Raw genomic sequence first — 20,614 nt, forward strand, 5'->3', positions numbered from 1 at the left:
GGAAAAGAAGATTGAGCCTGGGTGTGATTATGGTGTCTGCTACTGAAGAAACCAAAGCACCAGGCTTGCAAGGGACCCTCTAATTACCCACAATTAGGCAGAGAACCTGCCTGGAAATGAGAAGGCTCCACATTTAAATGAGAAATGAGGCACCTGTTTTTAGTAAACACCACTGAGGTGTGGGGGAATTAAACCTCTGCTGATGTCTTGACTCCAAGATTGTGCTGTTTGAAATGAGACCTGGTACCCAGGCAGAAACTGCTCAGCACAGGAGTGACTGGAAAAAAACATCACTGGGTTGTGCTGTAGCTCTAATATTAACCAAGAGCTTCTGGAAGTTGTCAGATCCTCTGATTCTCCTGATATCTTTATCTTAACCTCCAAAATTAAATGTTTCTTGTATCGACTACATCATAACAGTGGAGCAGATGAGGGCAAAGCCCACAGTTTATTCCTTTACTGTTTGCAAAGGACTTACACAACAGGATCATAATTTACAGAGCTTAAACTATTCCCAGGGAAGCAAAGTGTGCTTTTGAGAGAAAAAAAATTCCCCCTGAGAGATAATTTTTATGGTAACAACCCAAGAGTTTGTGATTAAAACAGTATTAAATTACTGCTTCCTAGCTCCAGCCAGGACAAGGCAGCTTGATGGGGATGAAAAGGGCTGGAAGAGCTGGGAGGTGTATTTTGGTTCTTTATTTTTCTGGGAAAGAAAGGATCCTGGTGTGCAAGTTTGAGAACCTTAAAATTGCAATGCAACACCCCAGATTTGTGTGAAAAAAAAAAAAAATCCATTTTAAGTGCTGTGTTTGCTCAAGCAAAAGTTTGAAGGAGATAAGAATGGTGAATTCAGGATCTGTGATGGACAGAGCCCTCTGCTCATCAGTTATGAGTTAAAAATTGCCATAAACCCCCCCCAAAAGGGGAAGTGGAGATTTCCCTACCATCAGCTGAGCGTGGCCATTCTGAAATGACCCCCCTGAGTCTCCATTCCCTTCCTCCTGTCGATCCACAACCCGGCACTTCACAGCATCCTGGACCTGCAGGGACAAAGCTCAGAGTCAGACTGACCCAACCACACTCATTTCTGCTGAAATCCAAAACAAAACCAGCCCTTGTGAGATCCAAAGGACCTTGCTTTAGCAGCACCCATCTCCTTCACATGGTTTATGTGTTACATGTTTCACACACTGAAGAGCAGCTCTGAGGTTTTCCAGCAATTCTGGGTCACTCCTATTTGCTTGGTTTATACAGCCAGGAATGAAAATGTCCTTTATTTTGCAGCTTGCAATAAGTTTACAATGAATGCACCAACATTAATCATTGTATTGGTGTCTGCAAAGTCTGATTATGATACTGTAATAGAAATCTGATCCCAAACTCACTGAAATAATTGGGAAAAAAAAAACCAAAAAACCCAGTGACTGCAATGGGAGCTAAGTCAGACTCATATTCATAATGCAATTAGTGGAAGGAGTCTCAGCCAAGCCAGTGGTGTAATTCTATTGATTTCATTGGCCTGACATAAGAAATTAATCTGTTTTACTTAATTTAAAGGGACTGTAAGAAGATAAAATGAATATTGAAAAAAAAGCCCCTTCCTGTCTCTGTTATTAATAGTCTCTCCACTCTGTAGGATGAAAAGAATGAAAGAAACATAAAAGATTCATCCTTTTCTTCCTTGATATAATTCAGCATTTTAAATCTCCACAGGGAGGCTGAAGAGAATTTCCTCAATTTCCTTGCCTGATTATTGCTGGCTGCACTTCCTAGCTGGAATATCAAGGTGTTAATGCCAGCACAGACTGCATCCTGCACATCTCAGTGCATCCTGAAATCACACAAATTACTTCTTTATTGAGGCATTTTTTGGGGGTGGGGTGTGAACATTCTGGAAATGGGAATTTTGGTGGCAAACAAGCAAAGCCTGACACGTTACCCCATGCCAGGCTGCCCACCAAACTCCACCCTGACTCACCCCTCCTTCCCTCTGACCAAAAATGTCACGGTCACTTTTGTGGTCAAAAGGAAAGAAACGTGTGGGGTTAGAGAAGTTAGCAGAAGGCTGGCTGGGCACTTCTCCAGGTGATTTTCATGGGGAATAATGCTGATTATGTAACTGCTGGCTCTCACCTCCCTCCTGAGGATGCAGTGGACCATGACGATGACAAATCCCTCCAAGGAGTCGAAGACGGCGAAGAGGATCTGGAAGAGCGCGGAGCGCCGGTCGGTGATGGCCAGGACTGCCGACATCCAGGTGAGAGCCAGCAGGGGCAGGACCACACAGGAGCTCCACAGGGATGCCCTGTCAGGGGAGAGGGACAGAGAGCTCAGCCCCACCTCACCCACTCCCAGCTGGGGCTCTAGCTCAGCCTCCCCACCCCAGCGCGCTGCAGAGGGTTTCTCCAGCCAACATCTCCGTGTGGGAGACCTTTGCTGAGCCCCAGGAAAGCTGGAAGAGGCTCTGCACACTCACACTACCCAAACAGGGGGGACAGCCTCCCAAGGGTGCAGTCATGCATAAAACTGGAGGTGGGGGGAGGAAGGATGAGGATCCCTCCCTCCCCCTTCCACGCCCTTCCCGCTCTGCCCCTAATCCACACCCAAGGGAAGGACAGAATACAATCACTGCAGGTTGCCAAGGGGAAGGGGACAGTTGCAGCAGAGACTGGTCTGTCACGATGGCTGTCGGGTCACAGACACTTGGACTTCCACAGCACATGGAAGACACCGACACTGGGACGTGTCACGCTTTGGAGTGACTCAGACAGGCAGGGAGCTGATGTGCAGACTGAAATATTTCTATTTCTCCTGTAATCTACAGGTGTTGCTCCCCAGGATCCTCAGAACTAAAACCTGGCCTCATCTCCCTGTGGTCAGAAAATTTTCAGCTTTCTTGTGCAACCTCCCCAGCTGATGTTTTGGAGAAAAAAAAAAAAAAAAAAAAAGCCAAAAAAAAGAAAAAAAAAAAGCTTTTTGTTCCATGTTTCACAATTCTCATAAGTTTATTCCTATGTGGACATTAACTTCAAGCCACATCTCCATTCACAAGACAGAAAACTGGACAAAACAAGTTTTCTGTGAGGCTGCCCCAGGAATCTCCACTTGTGCTGTGAATGATGGCCCTGCAAATGGGAAAGCTGCTCTTTTCCCAAGGACCCTTTAGGCATCCATCTCTCCAACCAAAAAAATGTTTTAAAAAATCCCAAACAATTTTAACAGCTGACTAGGCAGATTTTAAGCTGTCACTCATCCCAACTATTTGGCACCTAAATATGAGGAGAATTTCTCTGTGGGTTTTTACTAACAGAGAAAGCCTTGAATAACAAGTGGAGCTACAAGAAAACTTCCAAATACAACAAATACAGGCAAGACAGGAAATTACAGGACAGATACCATGAAACATGTTTTGCAGTACTTACATGGGACTTGCTCACCATTTCCTGATCTATGACCAAGGGTTTAATGTTTACCTGCTGGTTACCCCACAGACCTCAGTGGGGTTTGACCTGAACAAAGCTGGAGCTTGGATACAGGTTTGGACATCAGGATAGAATGTCCTGGCTTCATTAAGAGTTTTTCAAGGATTGTTACATCAGTTCTGCAATGACCACACACTGAAGTGACAGTTTATTTTTATAGTCAGAATGAGACCCTGTTTGCAAATATTCCTACAGCCTTTCCACACTTGGATCTGTTCCTTCATGCTATTATTAAGGAATTTAATTTACTTAAGGGAGCAGGGAAATGGAATTATTTTTCTTTTTAATTAAAACAAGCATTATGAGACCTCTGTGCAAGGTAAAGGCCATGACACAATCTGATACCTTGTAATTTTATCCTGGATGGCAAATGCTGTCCTTTAATGCCCAAGATGAACTATGATTTTAAAGTATTATTTAAAAATACCCCAAAAACCAGCAGACAGCCCTCAACCAAACAACACCTAAAGAGAAATTACTTATTCCATAATAAAAATATGTATTTATCTGAAATCTGCCTCATCACACTGCAATCTCTCTTTGTTGGCATTTATGGTTGTGCCTTCATAAATCTGGCTAAGCAGCAAGTACATGAAATAAACAAATCAGAGAGGCAGAAAAGCTGAATGGAAAGGTAAGATGTGGTTGATAAGAAACCTCTCTACACATCTTCCATGCAAGTATCAGCCAACACAACATGGCTGAGTAGATGAAATAATTCCAGCAGCAAAGGGAAACCATAAAATCCAATAAAAGCTGCTGGAAAAGGTCAGTAAGAGACAACTCTGCTCCCTGGAATTACCTGGTGTTCCAGAACACTCTTGGTACACCCATTCTGTGGATGTTACTGCCAATGTGCAACAGGAAACCTGGCAGTGGATCTGAGCCAAACTTCTAAATTTTGGTGGGTTTTCCATTCCTGAAAAGAACTGCAGACCCATGACAGTGATCTGGACCTGGATCCAAGATTTAGATGGAGATTTGGGGTTGGAAGGGATGCTGCTGAGAAGGTAAATTATAAGTTATGTTTCTCTCCAGCAAACGGTCAGATTTGAATCCACTGGCTTCAAATCCTGCTTTAAGAATGAATTGAAATTTTCTCTGCCCTTCCAACCAGGTGATGAAAACATCATCTGCCCTTCCAGCTCAGCTGATGACCACATATTCAGCTGGATAAATCAGGGTTTTCCCAAGTTGTGCTGACTTACACCAGCTCAGAGTTCTGCCCTCTTTATGATTTACATCCCAGATGCCTCCTCACCAGCATTCATCCCTTACAAAACTGATGGAAATTCTGCTTGCTACTTAAATGCATCATCTTTATTTTTAGGCAGCAGGTGGCAACAGGTCACAGGAAATGGAACTCACTCTAATTTCACTTGCAGGGCTCTGCTTAGATTTTTGAAATATTAAACTCCAAATTAAAAGCTCCATTAAAGAAATCTGGTAAAGACTGAAATTTCAGGTGAAAACTCACAGGGAGACAAGTGGGTTTTCTGTAAGACTGCCCTTAATTCTACTTGCTGTGAGCTGAATTCATGGCAGGACTCATACTTCTACCACCTTCCCATCTGTGCCTTCTTTTAAAAGGCACAGTGAATCCATAAGAGATCCCAGAATTAATTAGAGGACCTAATAAATATCACATTAGGGTGCATATCAGGATATATGATATAAAATGATCAACTGTAATACAAAAACATTGTGACCAGCTAATGGCTTTTCATGGATTAGCCATGATCAATAAATCCATGATTTTTATTGCTTGGGACAAAGGAATTAGCTGGCAGATCCTCTTATCTAACCCATTTATGATAGTCCTCAGGACAAGTGACAGCAGCATCCCATCTGAGGTTGGAAAAGACCTCCAAGATCAAGTCCAAAACTCTTCCCAGCACTGCAAAACCCAGCACTAAACCATGTTCCCAAGTGCCACATTTCCCACAAGTCCCCATTATCCACCCTGAACATCCCCTGGTGCAACCTGAGCCCATTTCCTTTCATTCTGTTGCTTGACAGGAGGAGAGACCAACCCCAGCCTGGCTCCAATCTCCCTTCAGGGAGTGATAAAATCTTCCCAATCCTCTTTTTCTCCAGGATAAACCATCCCAGCTCCCTCAGCCACTGCTAATGTGCTCTAAAAGATGGGATCCACCATGGGAAAGACTCAGCCTTATGAAAACACACATCAGACCCTGCCCTGGCAGCAAAGATTGGCCAAAATGACAACAATCTATCTGTGGTTTTGTCCTTTATGTAGCTGGAAGCATGGAGAGTCTTTGTCTTTGCAAAAGAAGCAGAATAAATGGATTGCACTTAGAGAAAGCAATGGAAAGAGCAAAAAGAATGGGCTTGGAGATAAAGATCTGCATGAAGAAAGATGGAGAGTCCTGCACCCTGAGAAATGGCAGTGCAGGGGGACACACAGGACATGCCAATAAAGATGTAAAGGGCCATTAGAAAGGGCAAAGTGATCAATTCTTTTCATTACTCAACCCTGACAGAGCAGCAGCAACTTAACTTAAAGAAGCAGCAGAAGGAAAAAAAAAATCTCTTTATAATTCCAAAGCAGCTCCTGGAGAGGAGCTCTGCAAAGGGAATTGGCTGCTGGACTCAACACATAATGGATGGATCCTTACACACCACTGCTTCTGCTGCAGGAAAATCACAGTGCAGGGATGTGCTTTATTTATTCTCTTGTGCTTCTCTGCTCCTCTGACTTGTATTCACACACTTACAGAATTATTGAATGGTTTGGGCTGGAAGGGACCTTAAAAATCAGCTAATTCCACCCCACTGCCATGAGCAGAGACACTTTTCACTAGACCAGGCTGCTCACAGCTCCATCCAATCTTGCTTTAAACACTTTTTAAACACTTAAAACTGCTCCTCCCAAAAGCAAGAGTGTTGTCCCAATTTCAGGGACACCTCCAGAGCAAATCCCTGTAACTCAATGCCTGTATAACCAAGAACTGTAACTAGAAAAGAGAGGAAATTCATCTTGCTCTTCCCATGCATAGGCAAAAAACAAGGAACACCTGCTGTGATTTCGATTTTCCCCTAAAAGATGGTTCTACTCCCAATATAAATAATGCTGCAATAAAAACAATAAAATTAGAGGAACAGGAAATCAAATGGCTCTAAACTGCCCTGACCAGCCTGGTCTGGTGGAAAGTGTTCATAGTGGGGGGTTTAGAATGAGAAGAACTTTAGGGTCCCAAACCATTCTGTGATGATTTTATGTCACATGAGACAGACAGGTGATGAGGCAGCTGTGACCAGACTGCTTCATTATTCACCTTTAATTAAGGAAGGTGTTCTCTGAGAGTCCAATAAAGACTGGAGGATCCAGGTATTATCCCCAGGTAAGGACAGGATTTCAAATTCCTAGAACCATGAGGACAACACTCTCCTGAGGAACAGCCTCCTTCCTAGACCAGCCATGCATGGAAGCACTGACCCACATCAATCCTGGAATTACTGTACAGGCAGAAAATTTGACATCCAAAACTCCTCTAAAAGGATACTGAGCCAAGAAAAAGGGAAAAACCCTTAGATGGGAGATTTGATAAGTGAATTCCTAAGGATTTAAGAGGAATGATAATATTTAAGAGGAACCCCTGATCTTGGCTCTTGGGTGGGGTGCTTGGAAAAATACAAGGTGCCGGGGTTTTAGTCTTGGGCCAGTCTCTTCCCACTAGTCAGAACCTGAGAGTCCAGATTTCCAATGAGCTGCCTGGCAATAATTCATAAAATCATGGAATGATTTGGGTTGGAAAGGACTTTAAACATCATTTAATTTCAACCCCTTGCCATGGGTAGGGTCACCTTCCACTAGAACAAGTTGCTCAGAGCTCCGTCCAACCTGGCCTTGGACACTTCAAGGGATGGGACATCAACCTCCATCCATCCATCCATCCATCCATCCATCCATCCATCCATCATCCATCCAACATCCATCATCCATCCATCCATCCACCCATCCATCCATTATCCATCCATCCACCCATCCATCATCCATCCAACATCCACCATCCATCCATCCATCCTCCATGCATCATCCATCCATCCATCATCCACCATCCATCCATCCTCCATCCATCATCCATCCATCATCCATCCATGCACTCATCCATCCATCCATCCATCATCCATCCATCATCCATCCATCCCTCAGCACTCCCTGGTATCTGCAGTGGATTCCCTCATTCACACCAAGTACCAAGAAAAGCCAAGCCCCTGAGACAAGTCTTCCATCTCAGATAAAATAATTTCCACAGGTAGCAAAGACAAATTAATTACAAGGCAACACTTTGCAGTCTGAGGGTGCCCTACAGTCAGCAATAAACAGGAGGAAATGTGGGAACAGAGGTTTTCCAATGGCAAAACCTGCCCAGCATCTTCTTCAGCACAGCCTAAAGGGAAGGATTTATTTAACCCACACCTGTCAAGTCCAGCTAACCCCTAACAGGTCACACACATCCAAAGACTTCCATTTATCATCCCCAGGTCAAGAAATCACACAATTTCCAGTACTTATTTTCCCACTTCTGTCACTTTTCTCTCCCATCAGTTCACTCTGTTTTCCCTCCTTTACACATCCCCTTCTCCAACCACAGATCTCACCACAAAGATTTCCAAAAGCCAAGAAAAAATGGTCCAGAGGATCTATTTGTCACTCCATGCTATCCCAGAAATAAACCTCTGGAATCTATGGGAGGGAAGCTGGGGAAGGCATGAGCAACCCCAGAAGAACAAGACAGTAACACCCCTTGATGTGCTCTGCACTAAAATATTATTGTTCATTCCAGGTCAGGGAGGAGCCAGGAGTCCTCATGGCATTTAATTCACATTTCAAGACTCCAAAACTGAACAGCAAAGCTGCTGCAAGGTCTGGGAGGAGGGAGCCCAGCAGAAGGGTGGCAGTGGCACAAAGCATAATCAGAGTTTTGCAAGAGATTTGGAGGAGGAAAACCAGGAAGAGTTCAGCTGCAGGATGAAGTGGATCACAAGGGGAAATGAGTGAATTTATTTGTGTATTCCTCAGTGTTCCCTTTGCAAGGATAAGAGCATGGGACACTTGAGGACAAACAACAAAATTGATACTGGACACTGTCATCTGAGGTACCCAACCTGCTGGGAAACAAAACACTAAAAAATCCTCTTACAAGAACCCTCCAATTTCTATCAATCCACTTAAATTAGAGAAGCAGGATGAATAGGAGATCTGGCTTTCATGTCCCTTTTTTCTCCTGATTTGGAGATGAATCAGAATTTGTGATTTATCACAGACCAGCGTCAGACACTATTGGAGAGGGACTTGAGACTGTTTAACTTTTAAAATTAATTTACTATGAACAGAAAGCCTCTCCTCTTTAAGAATCTAATTTATTAATAGTAAATCTTCTGCTGGTTTAACATTGCTCTGCAGTTACAGGAATCCAAAAAGCAGCAAGCTGCTCATGCCAGACTTGTGGTACACGTGTCTGGACTGATTCCACCTCAGCTGGGCACTGCTGCAAAAGGTGAGTAAACGACCTTAGCAATGAAAAATAAATCAGATTTTGTTCAGCTCTCCATTTCACTGAGAAAATCACAGAATCATAAAACGGTTTGGGTTAGAAGGGGCCTTAAAGAACATCTCATTCCAACCCCCTGCCATGAGCAGGGACACCTTCCAGGTGCTCTTGAGTTGATTTTCTTTTATCTTTCTACATTTTGAGATCTGGCACTTGGCTGCCTCTTTTAGTTCAGATTAATTAAAGGTAAAATTTTTCAAACTGCAAATGATCTGAGACTGTTTCTCTCACACAGTTTTGCATGTACTAATTTAGGGATCAAAACCAAAGAGTAGCATCATTCAGATGTGATACAGACAATAAAATTTCCAAAAGGGAAGGAAGACAAACCTTCCCTTATCACTCTCCCTCCAATCTTAACCTTTGGGAAAAAAGCCAACCACATAAATAGCAAAAATTTCTCCAGCAGAACAAAGCTCTGGCTTTTTTTTTTCTTTTTCTTTTAATTTTTTTTTAAGTCAACTTCAGCAGCATCTAAGATGGGATTTAACAGCATTTGACTTCTGTAACTCAGAGCTACGAAACACTTTAAGATTTTGAGAATTAATTCCAAGTGCTTTCAGGGGTCCAAAAGAGGCAGTCAACACTTATCAAGTCAGACCTATGTGCCTACAACTTAACTTCAGCATTCTATAAAAGGAGAAAAAACCCACTCAGGTGGGATTCACCAACTCACTTAAACCACACTCAGTGCTCTGCAGCCCCTGGAGGAAAACACTCCAGTGATCAAGAGATTGACAAAGCTGGATTTTGGAGTCCCTGTCTACCACCAGAATTTCTGGGAACCACAGCTTTAAGTCTGGAACTCCAAGAATGGGGCATTGCAACAAATGCAGAGTCCCTTTGTCTTCCATGGGCTGCTCACATGCTTAAATCTTAAATCTAGGCATGTCAAAAAGTGCTTTTCAGGATCCAGCCCATCAGCTCCAGGGGGGTTGCAGGAGCACTGCTCTACTCATGGCCCACAGAATGAGGTCAGGGAGAGCTGGGGGATGTCAGGGAGGTGGGGAGAGAAAACAAACACGGGCTGGTGAGTGCAGGGAAATGGAAGAGGGAAATAAAAAAAGGAACTGAAAAGCGAAAATCAAAACGAAAAGAAAAAAAAAAAAGAAAACAAAAAAATAAACAACAAAAAAAAAAAAAAAAAAGAAAGAAAGTGGAAAGAAAGAAAGAAAGAAAGAAAGAAAAGAAGTTGAAATTAGAGGAACTAACATGGCGTTACTGGTGGCTGTGGCCGAAACTTCAGCAGAAGAAACTACTCCACACTTGGAACATTTGAGCGTCATGCCGTAAAGGGGCACTGCCATCTGACTGCAATTAAAACCAAAGACTGAAACAAAACAAAACACTTCGCTCATGAGCACAAACGTCCAAAGGAAAGGGAAAGAGAAACCAAAGCAAGAAAGGAAGGAGGAAAGGGAACCAACCAACCATACCCAGCTTGGGAGGAGAAATGAAAGACAGGCAGGAGTTAAAACTCTCTCATCTGTACCACTCCAGATGCAGGGGATGGGGGGAATGGGCAACTCAGAGATTTGTGGGTGCTGCTGGACAGGGTGGAACTGTGTTGGTGAAAGTCTTGCCAGATTCAGGGTGTCTCTGGCACCCATGGAAGAGAAACCAGTAGTGCTCTCCCAGTCTCCACCTCCTTCTTTTTTGTTTGGGTTTCTTGGTTTTCTTTTTGGATTTTTTTTTGTTTTTGTTTTGTTTTGTTTTTTGAGAAATTGCTCTTTTCCCTCCTGGCCTTTTTGCTCCAAAACAAAAAAGGTGGCAGGGTTGTGCAGTAGAAGGCAAGAAGTAGGGCTGTGGGGGCTGTGCTTGCTTATCTTCTGTCCTAAAGAAATGCAAAGGATAAGTCATTTATTTTCTCTGTCTGGGAGCTGGTGAGAGCAGGACAGAGGCCACTCTTTGGCTGCTTCATCCCTGAAGAAGGATGGGACTCTTTGATGTCCTGAAGTTGGGTGTTTCCTCAGAGCCCAACCTGCTCTGAAAGGAACCTGACTGGCTGACTGTTTCTGAGACATTCCTTCTCTCAGGTCCTGTTCTGGAGCCAAAAACATCTTTGGGATGAGCCCTGAGAATTATTCCCACCTGCTGCTCCCATTTTTCTGCGTGGGACCAACCACAGAAACAGCCCACTGAGAGCTGCTGGTATGAGGGGATCTGCTGAAGCTCATCCTTGGCATTTTTAGCTTCCCCTCCATCCAGCTCTTCTTCAGGAGCCCAGAAGCCACATTAGGTTGGCACTGGCCCTGTTTTCTTCCCAGAATTTACTGGTTGTGTGCTCTCCCTGCTCTGCACAGATCCACACCCACGTCAGAGCTGGTTTGGAAAAGGGGAAGGAGTCTGCAAAACATCCCCCAGACCTTCCTGCTGTGCCTGGCACAAAATCACTGCCAGAGGACAGCAGCTCTGTCATCCCCGGGTGAGCTGGGGATGCTGCTGAGGGAGGTTTGCCCCAACCAGGAGGGGTTTTACAGCCCTGCCCTGCCTGGGAGAGAGATCAGGAGACTCCACAGAGCGTTTCTCAGCTTTGGTGGCTCCCTGTTCAGTCTCACTGCAAATAGACATCCTGATGAGCACCAACACAGCAGCAGCAGTGGGCCCAGTGAGCCCCTTTCAAGTGGCTATTGATTGGTCTTTTCATTAATTACAGTGACATCAGCCACCATTCCCATCCAGAATAATGACTAAGGCATCCCACAGAAGCTTTCAGACACAGAGGAAATTAGCTCCTGTGCCCACAGATAAATATCTTCCAGGCAGGATGGTTTGAATCCTGTGAGGACAAAGGCTGAACCAAAGGCAAAGTGGGTCTGGAGAGGCATTAGGTGCATGACCCTTAAAAAAAAAAAAAAAAATGACAGCTTATCCCCAAATCTATAAGCCACAAAGAACAGATAAGCAGAGAGACAGAGAGAGGCAGAGATAGGCAGCAAAAAGAAAAAATAGTAGATTGACTTGAGGAATTTGATGGGAAACTGTACCAGAAAAAACATGAATGACACTGAATCACAGAGAACTGGCCAGAAGACCACTGTGAACACACAAGTGTAGCTGCTGTTGGGTGTGTTTATGCAGAAAGTTGCAAGCAGTGGGCACAGATGTGGGTACACTCATCTCCTGATTCCTTCTGGTTGGGGGCATGAGGTTGTTGATAAATTGAATTTCAGTAGCAGGTTTAGATTGGCACCTGTGCATATGAAAGGGTAGCTAATTAAATAATCACAGTGAACAATGCCTTCATTTAATTTAGCTTTTTCTGCTTCCTAAACATCCACAAACAGCTCCTGGGCTCATCTGGTGTGCTCACTGCACTTTGCCACCTTTCATTGAGCAGTGCTTCCCACCAGGAACCATTCCCAGAGGAAGGGCAATCCCCATCCCCTCCTGTCTGAGGGGAGTTATCACCTTCCTAATCCCTCTCTCCCCTCTGTGCTCTGACCACCCAGCTCTGTTCCACCCCATCATGATGATTCCACACAAGGGGCAAACTCTCCTTGGGTGGTGTCTGTGATCAACAGAGAAAGAAGAAGAGTTCTTTAAGGGGGGACAAGGCTCCTGTCTCTCCCCAGGAGTGGGAGGAAGCCCAGAGAGATTAAACTCAACTAAAATTACCCTGGTGAATATCCCTTATGGTCTCCTTCTTCCTCCCTGCCTGTGTGAGCACATAAATGCTTCTGGAATAAATGCTGGCTGAATACATTTAAAATTCATGTTAAAGGCATTAAAAACATTCATTTTTTGGGAGCAATCCCTTCAAGAGAGCTCAAACACTGGTGGTGGAGTTGGCCACCAACAGGGATTCTTTTGCTGGGATGGTTTTCTCCATTCCCAGACAGATTTTGAGGCAGTTGTGGCCTTTCTCCAGCTCTCCAGGCATTCACACCCCCTTCTCTACAGCCTGGTTTTGTGATCCACCCATAAAATCACTGCCATTAGGAAATCAGCTTTTTCTGACAGAAGTGACAACAATAATCACAGCTATTTCCACTTCTAAGTACAGGGCAGAATTCTTGTATCTCAGGTATTATTCCATGAGAACTGTTGGCACTGATGAATTTGTGCCAAACCAATCTGTGGAGTGTGTGCTGGGCTCTTCTTAACATCCAACAGCTCTTTTCCCCCCTATTTTAGGAGATTTTTTCTTTTTAACCCTTTTGAAAAATTGTTTTTGCAACTGAACCATACTTCTTGCCTCTGCTAAAGGAAACACAACATTTCTTTAGATCATCTCCTCGGATCCAAACATCTCCAAGGCCGTTACTTGTTCTGATTTTCTTCAGATCTACCTTCCAACACGGTTCCCAAGCCCAGGCCAGAAGCAGAGAGCTAAAGGGAAAGGGGCACCAGGGCTCTCAAAAGTGCTCCCACACTCTCAGCAGGGGCACTTGGGAAGGGAGAACAAAACCACTGAGCACAGATAAGGCTTAAAAGTGCTGCACACACACACACAGACATGAAAGAAGGGAGGGGGGGAGGAGAAAAGAAGGAAAAAAACAAAGAACATCAGAAAAAAATGACTTTTTTTTGTTTGTTTTGTTTTTTTGTTTTTTTTTTTTTTTGTTTTGTTGCCTCGCAGGTTTTGTTTTTAAAGCCCAGCTCAGAGTGTGATCAATAACCAGCTGCTGTGTATTAAATAAGGTCACTCTGTGTGCAGTCTGGATTAGACAGGGAGGGACTGAGAGGCAGCAGCTCACTGCTCTGCTAATCCAATAAACCATTTATTGCAGTGCTGACTTTCAAGTGCAATTACCCTGCTGCAGACCCTGCCCTGCAGCCTGGGAGGTTTTTTTTGAGTTGTCTCTTTGTCAAGAAGGCATCATCCAGAATGAAGCACTTGCTCAGTAGCAGCTGCTCCAAGCAATGCACCAAGGTCACTTCTTCTCATATTTTTTCAGCAGCTGATCACCCAAATCTCCTTTTGTTTTGTGGCCTTGGCACTGCTCAGGCACCAAAATTCCCCTTGGCTACACCCAGGGACCTCAAAGCTTGGCCATGTCAACACTGATAAACCACGAGCCTAAACAGGTCCCACAAAATCCTCCAAGATCGAGTCCAACCTTTGACCAAACCCCTCCATGGCCACTAAACTATCACAAAGTGCCAGGTCCACTCGTTTTTGGAGCACTCCCAGGGATGTGACTCCACCACTTCCCCAGGCAGCCTGTCCCAAAGCATGGGCATCCTTCCAGGGATGACATTTTTCCAAATATCCAACCTGGACCTGCCCTGGTGCAGCTCCAGGCCATTTCCCTTTGTCCTGTCACTTGTTACCTGGGAGCAGATCCACACCTCACCTCACCACTCCCCATTTCAGGGAGCTGGAGAGAGTGATGAGGTTCCTCCTGATCCTCCTTTTCTCCAGGCTGAGCCTCCCCTTCCTGGTGCTCCAGACCCTTGCCCAGCTCTGTTCCCGTCTCTGGATGTGCTCCAGCTCCTCAAGATCTTTCCTGGAGTGAGGTGCCCAAAACTGAACACAGGATTTGAGGTGCTGGGTAAGAATTTGCCTTTATCACCCTGAATTTTGCTTCCACCACTCAATTAAAAACCATTTCCACACAAATACTCCATAGTGCAGTGCCAGGAATAGTGAACTTCACCCAAATTATGCACCCCTGCTCTCTGAGACTCAGTGGAGACCCCTTCTCCCTCCACTTTTACAAACAGGATATATCCATGAGGATATATCCTCACTTCTTTGTAAACAACTTCTTCCTCCCAGAACACAGCTGCTACCCACAGTGATAAATCAAATTCCTGCAGTGGCCAGCTGGGAGCAGAGATCCCAGCAGCAGGTAAGGACAGAGCTTCTCTGACTGCAGCAACAATCCAGAAAAGGCAGGGGAGAGCAACACAAATCAGCCAGGCTGGCCTGGGCATCTGATGTGACTCAGAGTGTCAGCCTGCCACTTCTGCCCCTTGCTCAGAGCACAGCTCAAGGAGAAAATCTGAGCAGGCTGCAGGCTCCCTCCTAAAAATGGAGAGTAGAGGGGGATGCTGGCAATGGAAAAACAGCCACTGCAAAATTTGGGAATAACCCAAGAGAGAGCCCTGCCTGAGAACTGCTGCCCCAGCCAAACCCTGGGAGACAGCAGGCTGGGGAGAAATGTGGAGTCTTGAATTAACAGCCCAAAGGAAAGCAGGTAACACAAATCTCTGGGTTCAGGAATGGAGGCTGTGGAGAAGATAAAGAACCTCAGGGGGCAGCAGAATTTTTTTTGCAGCACAGGCTCTTAACTCACCTCTCCTACTGCATCCATCTGGTGGTCTGCTCCTGCCAGTCCTCCAGGAGCCATTCCCTTCCATCACACCCCTCTGCTGTCCCTGCCAGCCCCCAGACACAGCCCCTCTGTCACCCAGCTCCTGCCACACTCAGCAGGGCTGAGTCCCTCTCTGTGTCTCCAGGAGTTACTGACAGGAGCCACTCTGCTCTCCCTCATTTCTGGGGGGATACAACAGCCTGGGCTGAAGCCATTTTAACAAAGAGACGAACTTTTATCCTTCCTGCACAGCAACACAGGGCTGCTTCTTGGATTTTTGTGTCCTGCTGCACTTAAACAGGACAAAGAGATTAAATCAAGTGTGGTTTTTTTCTTTCATTTTGTTCCAATCTGGTTTAGCTTTTTTTTTTTGTTTGCATCCCCAGTCTCTTTTTTCATCCCTTGCCTGGTTATTGATCACAACCTTGGGTATTTTTGGTTTTTATTTTCACTCTTTACTTAGATGTATTGATAAGGCATACCCTGCCCGTTCCTTCAGTTTCTTATCTGTTATTCCATCTTTGGATACAAGTTTGTTAAAAACCAGAATGCCAATAACCATGTTCACCTGTCAAAAGAGAAACAACACACAAGTTTTGTTCTCAGGTGGGTCAGGTCAGACTCTGTAACACAGAAGGGTTTTTCCCAAAGCCAGGTCACACTTCTGCAGGCCACCACCCACTGTGTCCCCTGTCCCCACCTGTCCCACCTCCCCTGGCCGTGCACCAGTGAGTCCAGGACAGCAGAAAGCAGCTGGCAGCAGATCAAGGAGGCTGGAGAAGCACCAAGATTGAAAAAGATCATCAAGTCCAACTCTCAACCAGATCTCCATGAAGCAGGACAGGCTGGGAATTTCTGATTGCTGCAGGGCTGTTTGTACCCTAACACTGCTTGAAGTCCAGCAAGGCAAACCCCAGGCACAACAACAATTTTTTGGGCTAATCCAAACTGATTAGCCCAAAAAATCCAAATAGAGTGGCCAGTACAGAGAGAACAGTGGGTTGACATTGGCTTCTTCCCAAAGCACCTTCTGGAGTCAGCTGCCCCAGCAGCAGCATGAAGAGAACTTAGACAATTTATCACAGCTCTTTCCAGGTATAACACCACTGCTGCTCTCAAAATAAAGGTGGAGGGGCATTGGAGCAAGTAGAAATATCATCTGCATTGCTGGGATGTCTTGGGAGACACTGGAGATGGCACAGCAAAGAGAATTCCCCCAAAAATCAATGGGCAATAACAATTCCCTGCAGTCCATTTCCCTCAGGGTGAGAGCAGGGATGTCTGTGCCCATCAGATACAAAAATCCAGAGTGAAATACAGGCTGGACAGAGCTGAGATCCTGCAGAGTGACCCCAAACCCCTCCCTGTGCCTTTCCAGCATCCAGGGCTGCCAGCTGCATCTGCTTTACAAACCCCATGGACCAGCCCCACCCTGCTGTGGGCAGGGCACTGATGGTGGAAAAGGTGACATTCTCCTCACTTTGCTGTCAGTGCTACAGCTCTGGTGGTAGAAACTTGTGGTCAATGCTGTTTTGCACGTGGGGCTTGCAGGGAAATGTTTCAAGGCCGAATTCAGAGATTAATTCATGTGACTTCACTTGTCTGTGGGTTTAAGAGATCCTAAGAGTCTCCTGACCCAAATGAAGGGATCAAACCTCTCACTAATTGCCTAAATCATCCTCAAAACAATGATCCAATGATCCACCTTTCTGCTGGTTTCACCAGCTCACTGATGTGGAGCCCACAGCTGGGAACCCATGGAAAAACTCAGGAATTGCAGTTATTTTTGTTTGCATCAGCTGCTGGGTCAGCTGAGACCATTTCTAGAGCTCACCATGGGATTGATTTAGAGAAACAACCCTGGCAAGTCAGGCACAGTGGCACAGCCAAGCAGGAAACCAAAGCCTGGTTATGAGCTGGAAAGAGAGGGAGCACCATGAAATCCCTGGTCCTTCCCTGGGGAGGAGCCTGGTGAGTCCAACAAAGGTTTTTCCTTAAGGTGCAGCCAGGCAGGAGGAAAGGTGGGGTTGAAGTGTGGCTGGATCTGTCCTAGGGCTGGCCAAACCTGCATCCTCATTCCTAAGGAGCAGGGGAGACAGCAAAGAGCAGTTCTGCACTGGTTTAACAAATCAATCAATCAATCAATCAATCAATCAATCAATCAATCCAGTACTTTGATCACCACGATCAACATCCTGCTCTGATCCTGGCTCCACTCCTTTCCTAAGTCAGGGACACAACATGGATGTTCTTCCAATAACATGCAGAGTAGCTTTACTTCTTTATCTCTGAGATAACATGCAGAAGCAAAGCCTCAAGTCTGGGATTCCTGGACATCACCACTGCCTGGCCCTGTCCTCACTTCATTCCAGGAGCCTCCCCTGCACACACACAGTGATAACCAGGCTGCTCCAGGTGAGCTGGGCGAGCAAAACTGCTTCCAACAGCTCTGTGCTTAAGATTTTTAAGAATAAAGGTCAAACCTTTATCCTTCAAACCTGCAGCTGTTCAGTGTCAGTGGCCTGACTGATTTATGAACATTGCTGAAGCTGCAGACAAACCACCTTCAGAGTATTATCAACTATTTGAGCTCATCTGTTTGCAGGTTCCCATTTATAAAAAGACTTTCCATCCTTCTCCTTCTCCTTCTCCTTCTCCTTCTCCTTCTCCTTCTCCTTCTCCTTCTCCTTCTCCTTCTCCTTCTCCTTCTCCTTCTCCTTCTCCTTCTCCTCCTCCCCCTCCTCCCCCTCCTCCCCCAGGCTCTCTGGTGTCTCTACCAGGGCAATATTCATTTGTCCCTTTGGCCAGGAATGAGTCAGGGAGTCTAAACGAGGTGTGTGGCCTCTCTCTTGGTGCTGCTCAGGGCCAGACACCCCCAGAGATGATTCACCACTTCCAAATATCAGCTGCAGGAACCATTTGCCTGTGCTCACCCCTCTGTGAGGACATCTCATTTCCTCAGTTTGATGGTGAGGGAAAACCGAGCTGGCCAAATGGAAACAGGCTCCTGTGTTTTGCTCACACTTTAAAAGTGGGAAGGGAAAAGAGAAAGATCATTTCCCTGATGTTGGCACAACAAAAGTGAGGTGGTTTGAGGCAGCAGAGTGATCTGGGCACTACCAAAGCTTCCTCCCTCTGAATCCCTGTGTCACAACCCCACATGAAAAACCTCAGCTGATGCCAGTTTTGATTTCTTGCAGAGGAGGGGACACTGCTGGCTTTTCTCTTTGTCACAGTCATGAAACCATGGCACCAAGATGGTTTGATGTGCAGTGACAGCACTGAGAACAGAGGCAGCCCCAGCTTTTGTGGAGTTATTCTCCTGCAAGCTCCTGCCACGGGGCATTTCATCCCCAGGCTCTGCACAAAACAAAACCTGCACTGAAAAAGGAATTGTGAGTGTCAACAACCCCATTCCTGCAGGACTCTGGAGCCTCAGAAGGCATAAAGCTCCTCCACTGGATAAAACTGGGCTGGAGAGAAACTGCAGGAAGATGTGGGGGCTCAAATGTGGCTTTAAACCCAAGGGGAATTGCTGCAGGAGGGATTTCCTGGAGGAGCAGCAGCTCCCAGATTCTTTCAGCCCTGAGGTTTCTCAGCCTTCAGCAGCAGGGAAGGAATGTCACCTGGAGTGACCTTACACTCAAATAATGACTGGCCAAGGTTGGTGTTGGTCTGTGCTGGGGCCAGGGGTGATGGGACAGAAGAACAAACTCCAGCAGGAGCTGGAGTTAGGAATGCCCACCTTAACCCTGCCATCTCCTTGAATTCAAAGCAAACATGACATTTTTAGGGTCATTAGGGACCTCCTCAGCACTGATCTGAAGATCTCAATTTCACCTGCAAGCAAGGAAATGTACTCACATGCACATGCACCAGGAATAAAAGCTGGCTGTGAGGGCACAGCCTGCTCTGAAAACCACCAGGAACAGCATTTTCTGAATGAGTCAATGTCAGAGTTTTCCACCATCATCCTGCACTTCCACCCAGACAGAGCAAAACCAAGGTAAAGCATTAATCAGATTTTAGGGGGCTCCAGTGAGGACAGAGGTGCCCCCATCCCAAATTGTTGGCTTTGCTCGTTATTCCTGAAGGAGGAAACACTTCAAAACACAAGTGGAAATAAAGAGGGGCATTCTTGGGTTGAAAGAAATTGCTATAAGATATAGAGGGAGAAAAAAAACAAACATCTTTGAGACAAGTTTAAATACCAAAACGACAGCAGCCGCTGGTCCCACGAAGGCATAGAGGAGTCCTCCCTCTAATGACAGCCAGCAGCTGGAAAAGGAAGAGAGAAGACAAAGTCACCCAGTGGCAAATGTCCCCAACAAGCACATGTTGGCTTCTTCCCTTTGCCTGCAGAGTTCAGCCTGGGAGGTGACATCCCATGGCAAAAAAAAAAAAAAAAAAAAAAAAAAATCTCAGACTTTCAACCAAGCAAGTTTTGCTTCCCATTTCTCCTGAACTTGTAGAAAGGCTCCTCTGCCTGGGGACCTGCCCACAGGATGACATTTGACAGGGGTATTCATGCAAAATTAAGGAGAGTGTTTCAGACCAGGTCCTGGAAGCAGCTGCAGCATTTTGCTGGCAAGATGAGGATCTTGCCCTACTTATCTGGGAGAAAGAGTGGGAAGAGTGGAAATTTTCCTCTGCTCATTTGCTCACCCCTGAGTCTTCCAGGGGTGCAGGACATTTCTTCCCTCCCTCTGAAATTGCCTCCATGGGGAAATTTAACAACACAACAGCAAGGTGGGAAGTGCCCAAGGCCAGCCTGGATGGGGTTTGGAGCAATTTGGGATAGTGGGAGGTGTCCCTGCCATGGCAGAGATTGGAATGAGATGACACTGAATATCCCTTTCAACCCAAACCATTCTCTGAGTTTCTGTTTTTCAGGTCTGACTGTGAAGTCAGGAAGGAAATGTTTTTTCCCCTGTGGGTGCCTGAGCCCTGCCAAAGGATGAGCAGAGCACTTGTGAAATCTCCATCCTTGGGGACATTGAAAAGCCACCTGGGCACAGCCACCTCCAGGTGACTCTGCTTGGAGCAGATGGCTGGACCAAAAAAACCTGAGGCTCTGACAGCCAGGAACATCCCCAGCAGCACTGGAGCTGAAATTCCCATTTTTCCATGGGGAGTCCAGCAATTCAGGGCATGGACACACAAATTAAGTGCTCCAGGGCAGGAGAGGATGGGAATTTACACTGGGAAAGTCTGCACGCTTTGATAGGGCAGAACCCTGGAGCAAATGTGGAATGGAGTAATCCTGTTTCAGCAGGAAACAACCATG

At 45.7% G+C, this 20,614-nt stretch overlaps 1 protein-coding gene across 3 annotated transcripts in view; it reads right to left on the bottom strand.

The window, feature by feature from the left end:
• ADGRB1 (adhesion G protein-coupled receptor B1) overlaps positions 1–20,614 on the bottom strand; it is a 197,992-nt gene that overhangs the window by 21,905 nt on the left and 155,473 nt on the right. For all 3 annotated transcript variants that reach the window (XM_056485647.1, XM_056485646.1, XM_056485648.1), the window contains 4 exons: positions 19,539–19,605; positions 15,810–15,895; positions 2,137–2,308; positions 948–1,043 (listed from right to left, as the gene is read on the bottom strand). In XM_056485647.1, the coding sequence (XP_056341622.1) occupies positions 948–1,043; positions 2,137–2,308; positions 15,810–15,895; positions 19,539–19,605 (421 nt within the window). The remainder of the gene's footprint in view (positions 1–947; positions 1,044–2,136; positions 2,309–15,809; positions 15,896–19,538; positions 19,606–20,614) is intronic.

This window comes from Oenanthe melanoleuca, chromosome 2, assembly GCF_029582105.1.
Source record: "Oenanthe melanoleuca isolate GR-GAL-2019-014 chromosome 2, OMel1.0, whole genome shotgun sequence".
Taxonomy (NCBI): Eukaryota; Metazoa; Chordata; class Aves; order Passeriformes; family Muscicapidae; genus Oenanthe; species Oenanthe melanoleuca.